The following is an 11,074-nucleotide window of genomic DNA, read 5'->3' on the forward strand; positions in this document are numbered from 1 at the left end:
AGGCAGACAGATGTGCCAGCCCCGTGCAGCGGCCACGTCATGGCAGCCCCTCTGCTCTCTGTGTCCAGCACAGGCACCAGCACTGCTGGGAGGGTCTAAGGACATCCTAAAACAACTCTCAGCTCATGGGGCAATACTCTGGAACACAGCTGGGTAGGCAGCACATGGGATGGTCTATGCCCCCTAACTCTGGGGCCAAAGGCAGAGGAGGATGGGGATGTGTTGGCACAGCCCTGAGACCTCTTTCAGCCCATTTTACCACCCAGGCCCTCCCTGTAGATGCAGAGTTCACAGACCAGCCCTGGGCTGGAAGGCCCAGGAGCCTCAGGGCCACGATGCCCGGGTGTGGGGCTGCCTGGGGCACTGGGGCACCAGCAGCACTTCACCTGCTGGGGTCAGCTCCCTGCAGGACCCAGGCAGAGCCTGGGCTGCAGCACGGGAGGAGAAAAAGCTTCTACCATGCTTCCTATGTGCTCCCTTGCACCTGGGGGGAGCACAACCAAGTGGAGAGACCCCCCAGACCCTCCTCAGAGACATGGAGCTGCTGCTCCCTGGAGGACAAGCAACCCCACCACTGGGATGAGTGCATGGAAAGGGGGCACTTCTGGAACACAGCGGGAAAATACCTGCTGCGGACGCAGGAAAAATATTCTGGGATTGTGCCAAACTTGTGGTGGGGTGTCAGGGGGAACAACTGAAGGTGGAGAAGGGATGTGTGGGGTCACCAGGGCCACTATGGAAGAGGTGTTTGAGAGCATTTCTGCAAGAGGGGCTGGAAAGGGGTGGGATGCTGGAGGGAGCAGGAGCTCCAAGGCAATTCCAGTGAGCCCGTGGGATTTGGGGTCAGCTGAGACCCACCGGGGGTGTGTCTGTGCAAGAGGCACAGACAGATGAGAGGATCCAAGGGGCAGACTGGGCAACTGGGCGTCCGAGGGCACTCACTGGTGGGACGCGCCGTGTGTCTGCAGTGCCCGCCCCGCTCAGCCTCGGTGCCGGCGGGGCCCGGGGCTGCTGCAGCCTCCCCTCGGTCAGGTAGGGCACGTGGCAGCCACTGGCTGGGGCAGCGGGGACATCCCTGCTCAGCCCGGCGGCTGCTCGTGACCCATCAGCTGAGACCACCCGCACTCATCTCAGCCTGAGGCCCCCGGGGGGGCTCGGACCCCATGGGCGGCACATCCCCTCTGCCGCAGCGGCTCCATCCAGCCCGGCTCCTGCACCCACCTCCTGGCAGATGCCGCTGTCGATGGGAGTCAGGCAGAACTCCTCACCCGCCTCCCCTTTCACGGGCGGTGCGTAATTATCGGGAGCGGGAGCGAATTCATTCAGCTTCTCGCTCGGTTCCCTCCGCCCCTCCTGGTGCCGCTCCTATCACTCGCACGCACCGCTCGGTCACGCTCCCGGCGGCCCCAGGTAGATGACCATTCAAGTCCCCTGGGATGGGGCTTGGCCTAATTAAGAACCCAGATGCTCCAAACTGGGGCGGTTGGGTTCAGCCAAAATCACTGATATTCACCTAAATATCTTTGAACATCGGGAGCTGGAAATCCTTCCCAGCACTGAGCTCGCTGCACTGCACAGCTACAGCCTGGAACAGAGAGGGAGATGAAAGAGTGTTATGAAACCAATAGGAAAGGAGGGAGAAGGTGTAGCTGAAATCCCGTGGATCCAGGAGCTGAGCATTCCTGCTTTGATGATTCTGCTCCCGACCTGAATCATGGAGCCATTTATGGCTGGAAAAAGAATAGTACCTTTGAGATTTGTTCCCTTCCTGGCTGATCCTTTCCCAAATAGTCAGGAAGGAAGCTTTGGGAATGATGAGTGGGTGGGTGCTGTGGTGAGGGACAGACCCCCAGCCCTTGGGCAGGTGTCCCCTCACAGGGGGCAGGGGCAGGGCTGGGCAGCCCACAGGAAGCTCCTAGGTGTGGATCCTCCTCATCCCAGCTTTCCGCTGGCTGGAGGGAAGCCTCTGTGGGGTGAAGGCTCTGGGGTGCGATGTCTCCCCAGAGGAGGGATGCAGCTGCCCAGCCTGGTTGCACACGACACCCGAGCCCCTCCAGCTGCCGTCTCCTGGGGGCACAGGAAGGCTGGCGGTGCCGTCCCTGGACATCGTCCTTGAAGAGCGGGGCATCGGAGCCGCGCCACGCCGTGTCACCCCCTCCTTTCCCATCCCCGCGTCCCTCGGCACAGGCGGTAAAAATAAACCCTGCGAGGCGCCGGGGCCTGGCTCCAGCCCAAAGCTGCATCCGCAGGACGCGAGTGCAGCGGGCCCCGACCTTGGGGAGGTGCGTCGGGGTGGCGGGAGGAGAGCTCATGAATGAACGATCGGCGGGGCTGGTGCGCGCAACCCCCTCGTGCCTGCGGGTGTGGATGTGGATGTGGAGCAGGGAGCCAGCCTTGTTGTTATTCTGATCACAGCGGCTCTGATTCACAGACTTGGATCATGAATATAAGTGAAGACTTTGACGTCAGAGTTGAGATTTATCAGCAGATCCAATGGGGCAGGAATATTAAGTGCAAGTCGATGCCAGCTCTCTGCCAACGCTATTAGCGATGCTCACCGAGGAATGAGGCTTCGCACCAAGGGCTGGAAGGACTGGGAAGGAAAAAAATAAAAACGTGGGGGAACAAGCTGATCCTCGTGCATTAAAACCAGGTAAAACAATAACCCCCGGCGTCGCGGCTGCATGCGGGATGGGGCGATGGTGGCGGCGGGGACGGCAGCGGCTAGGGGCAGAACCCCCCCGACCTTCACAGCTCAGCTGCCCACCCTGGGAGGGGGTTTGCTCTGCCGAGCAGGGTAGGATGTTGCAGCCGGCTGGGAGCATCTTGCACCAGCCTTTTCCAAAGCAGGGGAAGGGAGGAGGAAGGAGAAAGTTAATGCAGGCTGTCCCTTGCCACTACCTTCTCCTTCCATCGGCGGCTCCGCATACAGGCGCTGGCCTATTAATAGTGTTTATTTTTACTCACTGCACGCAAAAAAGAAAGGGCTGCGGGAGGGGCTGGGGGGCTGGCTATAAATAGGTAGCAAAGGTGGCCGTGCCCCGGGAGGGAGGGGAGGAGGAGGAGGAGGGGGCGGCCAGTTCTTCACCGAGTGCGCAGCGGCTGCGGACCCTGCGTGGAACCGAGCGCACGGAGGCGGGTGCGGGCAGCGGGGCGATGAGTTGTGCTCGGCCTCAGCCCGGCGGGAGGAGCGGGACAGCGAGAGAGAGCGGCCAGGGGTGCGTGTGGAGTGGCGGGGGACGGCGAAGCCTGGGCCGGGATGTTTGCGGGAGGTTGGATCCCAGGAAAGCTGCAGTGGGGCCGGGGGAGGCAGGCGGGGATGCGGCGGGCGGGGGCGGCCGGTGCGGGACGTGAGGTGGGATGTCCCTGGGCCGGGCTCTCCGGAGCCCGGTGTGGGGCTCGGGGGGGGGTGTCCCGGGCTTGGTGCGGGGCACGGTGCGGGGTCTCCGGGGCGCGGGGCGGGCTCGGTGAGGGGCTCCCCGGGCTCGGTGAGAGGCTCCCCAGGTTCGGTGTGGCTCTCAGCGCGGGGGTCCCCGGCTCAGCGCGGGGCTCGCCGGGCTCGGTGCGGGGCTCGGGGCTCTCCCCGATGCCGGTACCGGTGCCTCCCCTGACCTCCCCTCGCTCTCTCCCCAGCGATGCTGCACGGCCCCGCCGCCATGGGGGAGCCGTGGCCGCCGCAGCCGCAGCAGCAGCGGCTCCCGGGCCCCGGTAACGCCTCGGAGCCCCCCGTCTGGCCCTCGGCGGCGGGCGGGCCGGGCACGGCGGCACCGGGCGGCGGCGGGGCCGCGGGGTCCGTGAGCCCCTGGGACATCGCGCTGTGCGCCACGGGCACGGCGGTGGCGGGCGAGAACGCGCTCGTGCTCGCCGTGCTGTTCTACACGCCGAGCCTGCGGGCGCCCATGTTCCTGCTGATCGGCAGCCTGGCGCTGGCCGACCTGCTGGCCGGGCTGGGGCTGGTGGCCAACTTCGCCGTGCGGTACCTGCTGCGGCCGCCCAGCGAGGCGGCGGAGCTGGCGGCCGCGGGGCTGCTGCTCGCCGCCTTCTCCGCCTCCGTCTGCAGCCTCTTGGCCATCACCGTGGACCGCTACCTGTCGCTGTACAACGCGCTCACCTACCACAGCGAGCGCACGCTGGGCTTCACCTGCGCCATGGTGCTGCTGATGTGGCTGCTGTGCCTGGGCGTGGGGCTGCTGCCCCTCCTGGGCTGGAACTGCCTGCGGGACCAGAGCGCCTGCAGCATCCTGCGGCCCGTCACCAAGGACAACGCGGCCGTGCTGGCCGTCACCTTCCTCCTCCTCTTCGCCCTCATGATGCAGCTCTACCTGCAGATCTGCAAGATCGCCTTCCGGCACGCCCAGCATCGCCGTGCAGCACCAGTCATCGCCACGGCGCAGGCCACCTCCACTCGCAAAGGGCTCTCCACGCTCTCCACTCTCTCGCTCATCCTCGGCACCTTTGCCCTGTGCTGGATCCCCTTCCCCTCGCCATCTACTCCCTGGTGGCCGATTCCAGTTACCCCGCGGTCTACACCTACTCCCTGGCGCTGCCCGCCACCTGCAACTCCCTCATCAACCCCATAATTTACGCCTTCAGAAACCCAGACATCCAGAAGTCGCTCTGGCTGGCCTGCTGCGGGTGCATCCCCTCCACGTTCTCCTCCAGACCAAGGACATCCAGCGATGTGTGAGGACTGAGCATGGAGCCAGAGGTGCTCCCTTGCTCTCCTTCTCCTTCTCTTTTTCCCCTCTGTCGTTATTGTTTCCTACCGGGAGGGACCCCCCCCGATCAGCACATCTCGTTCCATGGAAAAACGGCCAAAAAGAGAAAAAAAGAAAAAGGGAAAAAGAAGGGGGAAAGAAAGAGAGAGAGTAGAATGATAATGGTTTCCTTTAGAAATGTTATTTTCTTACTCATTTTATTTTTTATTTAAAAACACAAAACACCAAAAAAAAAAAAAAAAGGAAAAGAAAGAAAGAAAGAATGCAAAGGAAAGAAAAAGGATCCTCGTACGATGGCGTTTATCTGCTCTCGGGGTAAGGAGCCAGGCGAGCAGCGGGCCCCGTCCGGGTGGTCCCATGCCTCGGGGCACATCCCACGGGAAGGCCACAGGAGCGGGCGGGGGCAGGTGTCACGTACCCCCGGCGGGGCTGGTCTCCACGCGTGGGGTTGTTACGCGGGGCACCCACTCCCCTGAAATCAGGTCTTGCGATGCTATGCAATAACGGGGGGGGGGGGCGTTCAGCACCGCGGGGGGACAACTCCGACCGGGGGGCGGGCTGAGGGGACCCGCGGGGGCACGGGGCCTCTCAGTGTCTGTGTCGTTTGTGAAGCACTTCGAGAACCTGCGGGGCAAAAGGCTCTTTAGGTTTGGGTTGTCTGGGCTGTCGCAGGGATGGAGGTACCCAGGGAATCCGTTCCGTCCTTCCCCCCCCACAAAGGTGACTGGGGCAGGGGGAGGGCTGGTGTGCGGGTGGGGAGGGCAGTTGGGGTGCACCCCAAGGTCTCGGAGGCCAAGGAAGGGCTCTCCTGTCCGACTGGGGCTGTGGAGTGATGCTCTCCCCCTCTGCACTCCCTTCCACACCGGTCGTTTACATGGGGAGGGATTTTGATCCAAAGAGGGGTCCAGGCTTGCTGGGGTCCCCAAGAGGGAAGCCTTGTAATCACACACGTTATTCCTGATGCTGCCAATTTAACTCGCTTCGTTAGAGAAGCAGCGGGCCCCTCCCATTTCCTCTAGTGTCTGATGTGCTTTGCGGTGTTAGTGAGACAGATGAGTGTCCTTTACCTTGTGCTTTCTTTGGCCGGGCAGTGGAAGTGCATTCACTTACAGAGCAGGAAACGAAGCAACGCTCAGGGGATGGCAGGGCCCGGGGTGGAGCAGCCAGGGTGGTTCAGGGCACAGGCAGGGGGTGCTGCTCCACGGCCTGGCATGGGAATGACTCTGGAGAACCCTCACCAGCTGAGCCTGGTATCCCAACATTCTGCTTTCCTTTAGAGAAATTGCTGTGGTGTCGGACAGGGACTTTGGACTAGGGCCTGGAGGGACAAGACACAGGGAATGGCTTCCCACTGCCAGAGGGCAGGGTTAGATGGGAGACTGGGGGGGAGTTTCTCCCTGTGAGGGTGGGGAGGCCCTGGCACAGGTTGCCCAGAGAAGCTGTGGCTGCCCCATCCCTGCAAGTATCCAAGGCCAGGTTGGATGGGGCTTGGAGCAACCTGGGCTAGTGGAAGAAATGTCCTTGCTTTGTGTCTGCAGTGGGTACAAAGGCACTTCATGGCTGGGTACAGACAGACCCAAGTGTATTTTCTCCCTGGATCTGTGCAATGACTCTCTTGCTCCTTGGAGCTTAGTGCACATGAGAAAGCTGTGAATCTCCAAAGTGTGCCTGGAGCTTGGACTTACTGTCTGCCTTTGAAAGGTGGCCACACTCTCAGTTTTTTGTTTTTGTGGTTTGGTTTTTTTTTTTTTATTTCCTTTCTCTTTAAATACCTTGGGCAAGGGGCAGTAGGCACAATATTGAATTAATGTAAGCTTTAAAGTAAATAGATTAATTTAACAAAGAGTAATATTTATACAAACACTCTGCTAATTTTATTTCTTCTGGTTTCAAAAGTGCAGCCAGGTCCCTGCAGATCCTCAATGTGAAAAACTCAATAGCTTAAACCATTTTTGAAACATTGTGAACATTTTGAAATGATTTTATACAACCACCCTATCTAGGAGATGGGATTTGTTCTCTGGGCAACTCATTTTGTGTCTCTGGGTGAAATGTAGTTTAACTAATCAGCTCTAGAGAAACTTTAGCATGAAAAACAGTTGCATTCTCTTGGCTTTCCAGTAATCCCCTTATTGCTGAAGAGTTTGATTTTAAAAAAATTTTTTTAGTTGTATACTTGAAACTTGTCTCAGTTTGAGAGATCCATTGACAAACTTTGCCAAAGTCAAATAAGAATCAATGGAAAATAATTCACACATACACACACACACCCTCCATGTCTCTCCACAGCAATAGGTGAAGGATTTGGGAAGTGAGAGCTAAAGCTGAGCACACAGTTCCTGACAGACAGCTGAGGTCAAGAGCAGGTGGGGATGTCTTCACTGAGACCAGGGGTACTCACCCAAACCCTCACCCAAATTCTGGTCCTTGTGTGAAGGAGACATTGATTCTGCTGCTCTGACCCAGCTCACAGCCAGGACCAAGATGTGGCACAAGTATATTCTCTGTGCTCAGAGTCGGTGTAAAATCACGATCTAATTTTTTCTCAAGTGGTGGTTTAGTTTCTCTCTTTGAGATGTCCATGGAAGTTGTTAAAAACGCTAGGTTTCAGGAAAAGCCTCAAAAATTCTCCTCTAAAAACTGTTTTGTTAAATTGGCATTTCTGCAGTCTTTCCCCTAAGTAAAAATAAATGTATTTTCTGGGTCTTTTATTTTCCTTTGCTGTTTTTCTCTCCTTTCTTTTTAATCAGTGGAAAGGAGGGAAAACAAGGAGAAGTGAGGCAGAAGGTAAAGAAGTTTAGGTTCACCTGCCATGCAATGTGTTGTGGAAATCTCTGATATTTTTACTGCATCTTTGCTTTGGCACTTTGTTTTTGGCTTGGTTTTGTTCTGTTTTTGTTTTTCATTAAGAAAATCTTCTGCTGGAAAAGTTTCAAGTGACAATGTTGGACATCAGTGAGGATGCTGGATGCTGGATCCTCCCTATATTGGACATGAGGAGGCCTGACTTAAAACCTTAAAATCTGTAGGAAGTTAGTGGTGCTGTGAGCAGGGTGGGAATGCCCTGTGTTTGGGATGCTTCAGTGTTGGCTTTGGGACACTTTTAGGATGAAATACTGGGCCTGATTTTGGATGAGTTGCCATAAAAAAGGAGCAGCTCCCATGAATGCAGTGGTATCACATGTGGATGAGGCAACAATGATAAGGAAGCACTGGAGAACAAAATGGGTTTTCCAGCTGGTTTTCAGTCCAGTGAATCGTCTGTGGATTCCCTGTGGATCCAAAACATATTCCAATACGGTGAAAAGAGCCAAGCAGCCCCTATCTACCTGCTGGGTTCCATGAGATCACAGAGCAACTGGAGTGTCCCATTGCTCTCCACTTCCTGGTATCGGATGTGTTGGCAGGGTTAGGCTGGATTCCCTTGTCACTGGAAAAGCTGAGATCTATAAAAGCCATTGTGCCATTCAGATGATCCAGGGCGACAGTGGTAGTTCTGCAAAGCACAAGGTTGGTTGGAAATTTGCATGTGTCCTTGATTTTCACAGAGCCTCCATGGCCACTCTGGGTGGGAACTGGACCTGCCTGGAGAGGGCTGCTTGGTGTTTAACTGGGGAGACCTCTGTGTCCTCACCCTGGCACAGACCTTGCCATTGTACCTTCAAATATCGACTTTTGCAAATTGCATTTGATAAAAGATGAAGGATCAGAGCTTGGCCCTGCTTAGATTCATGTCACTGCTGGACTCTACAGGAGCTGGCGTAGATCCACAGCAGCAGAAACAGCAGAAAACTGGTCCTGAAGTGTGAGGAAAATTGATACCTTAGGTATCCAACCAGCCCCAAGCCTATGGCAGAGATCAGTGTAGCCAGGAAATGAATCCACTGCTTATTTGGGTGATTTATTTACAGGTTTCTGTGTGCCTTTGGCTTTTCCACCATGACTTGGTGGCCAGCAGAATGCAGGTGTGAAGTGCTTTGTCATTGGTGGTTGGCTGTTGAGGGGATGAAGAAAGAGTGAAGAGGAGAAAGAAAGAGAAAACATTCCTGGAACACACTGTGACAAGGGCAGGGCCACCCTTGGGTGGGACAAAACCACAGCTCCATGAGCGCCCTGAGGTTTGTGGAGATGTGCCAAGGATGGGTGTGAGCTTGTGCATTTACAACAAGCCCTTGTTGTCACAGCGTGTTTCGACTGAGAAATAAAAAACAAAACAAAATCCCCCCAGTAGAATGTACAGGCTCTACCAACAAAGCTGCATGGTTTTATTGGGTTTTGTTTTCCATTTTGGTCAGTTTGGGACTCTGAGCAGTGAAAACATCTCTCATTAGCCAACTTTGTATCAGCAACCAGCAGGAAACATCTCAAGGGTCTCACTCCTGATGTGGCAGCCCCAACTGGTTCATGTCAAAGAGTTTGAATTGAACTTTGAATGAAACTCCAAGAAACCATTACTGTTCTCAGTAGGTGATGAAGTAACTCTTTCTTGTAGAAGCATCAAATTTGGGGTGGGGAGGTCTTTTTAAAAAGCCATTGATCCTGGTAATCACTTGTGTTGGTGTGTTCTGACCAGCATCGAGGACTCACGTCATTGTTACTGGTGAATTAGAGTTCACTTTAATTGTCAGGAATAATTGTTGAATGCACATGGCATTTCCTTGTAACTCCTCTCGTTCATGCACAGCCTTTCCTCTTGTTGAGGTGAGACAGCTTCACCCTAACCATTTGTACCTCTCCTGTTCCCAATGCAGTTCCTACTGCAAGCTCCCCTGAAAGCTGCACTTCCCACTGTCCTGCAACCCCGGGAATGGAGCTTTCCCATTCCCACTGGAAACCTCTGCAATACAGAGTATTATAGAGATAAAATGGGGTTTTCAGTACAGAAGACCCAAATCAGAAGAGGTGGGCCAAAGCTCTTCTGTCCCTGACTTTGAGGGATGTGATTAAATTGTCTCCAACTCCAAGGGTAATAGTTGCCTTCACAAACTCTGCTTGATGCCAACCCCACCCCCACCCCCCAGTTATCCCCTCCTGGCTGGAGGATGCTGCCGTGGGCAGGATGCTGGATGTCTGACAGCATATTGTATCACTGGGCACTGAAACCACAAGCACAGGTTTATGGCATTATTGCAGGATCTGGGAGCTGGAAAACAGCAGGCTGGTCCCAAGGAAAGCTCTTCTCCAGCTGGGCAGTACCTGGCTGAGGATGAGGCAGTGCTGGTTGCTTGTCCTTCTAGCCAGGCCTTAGGCTCTGCCTGGCCTTTCTACATCACACACTGAGAGGACTGGGCCTGTTCCTGATGTCCCACGTGAGCAGGACAAAATACATCAGCCTCCAGCATACAGACTATCCTCCCTGCAAAGTGAATCCTCCAGCTTGGAGGGAGGGATGAGTTTCTGGTGGCAAAGCCCAGCTGGAGACTCACGTAGAGCCCAGTCCTGCTCTCCAGTCACCCCTCGGGGCTCTGAGCCCCAGGTCAGGCTGGCCAGGCTTCCGTGTCCATCAGAGCCGCTGTCACAGCACAGACGGACAGACTGGGAACCCATCACCCCATCCCCTCCCTCCCGTCCCAGCTGATTCCCAGGAACCAGGTCATTCCTCAGCAATCGGGCAGCGACTTGTCTTGCTGTCAGTGTTTTCATGAGCCTTTTAACTTGACTGGGAAAGTTGATCTCAAAGAAAAATGTACAGTTATCATTCACCTATGATTAAATCAAGCCCCGTTGATGCACTTTATGAATGAGTGAAAACAAATCAATGCTGTTATTGCACTGTATCTCTATTGTGTATATTATACATTCATCTGTAAGAGTAATTTATTTTATTACTGTAAATAAAACTGTTAAAGTGATTTGTCAAGAGGTATCCAAAAATAGGGGGAAGGGGGTTAAAATTAAAACATTTGAAGATCTGGGCTCCTGTCCCAGGTATGTGCCATACTGTGTGTGTGCCAGTGTTTTTATTTCAGCTGAGGCAAGTCTAGAACAGGGCTCTGCTTTCTCTCACCCAGGACTTGGGTCAGGATGAGCTGGATGAGAAAAAAACCACTCGAGACATCGAGGGGTTGGGAAGGAACAGCTCCTGCTGCTCAGAGCCTCCAAGCATGAGGATGGAGGCTTTTCCATCAGCAAACCATTCTCTGCCCTCTGATTAGGAAGTCAGGGATTAAACACCCATGGGAATTAGTTGATCTTTGAGGGCTTGATTCTCCAAATGAAGGGTTATAAAGAGATCACAGCTTTCTGCTGCTTCTTCTGTGTCCCAGACTCTGATAGAGGAGGGAATATCACAGGGCTGATAACTCACATCCAAAGGACCCAGCGAGGGCAAGATGACAAAAAGCCAAACCCAAATC

The 11,074-nt window shown here is 55.1% G+C and overlaps 1 protein-coding gene across 1 annotated transcript; it reads left to right on the plus strand.

The window, feature by feature from the left end:
• The first annotated feature begins 2,397 nt into the window (after positions 1-2,397).
• Positions 2,398-4,943, plus strand: LOC116794045 (G-protein coupled receptor 12-like). Its single transcript, XM_032702362.1, is given in 3 exon segments — positions 2,398-2,653; positions 3,634-4,478; positions 4,481-4,943. Coding segments are annotated over 2 exon segments (1,050 nt in total). The 5' UTR covers positions 2,398-2,653; positions 3,634-3,635; the 3' UTR covers positions 4,688-4,943.
• The last annotated feature ends 6,131 nt before the right edge of the window (positions 4,944-11,074 follow it).

The sequence above is a fragment of the Chiroxiphia lanceolata genome, chromosome 14 (assembly GCF_009829145.1).
Source record: "Chiroxiphia lanceolata isolate bChiLan1 chromosome 14, bChiLan1.pri, whole genome shotgun sequence".
Taxonomy (NCBI): Eukaryota; Metazoa; Chordata; class Aves; order Passeriformes; family Pipridae; genus Chiroxiphia; species Chiroxiphia lanceolata.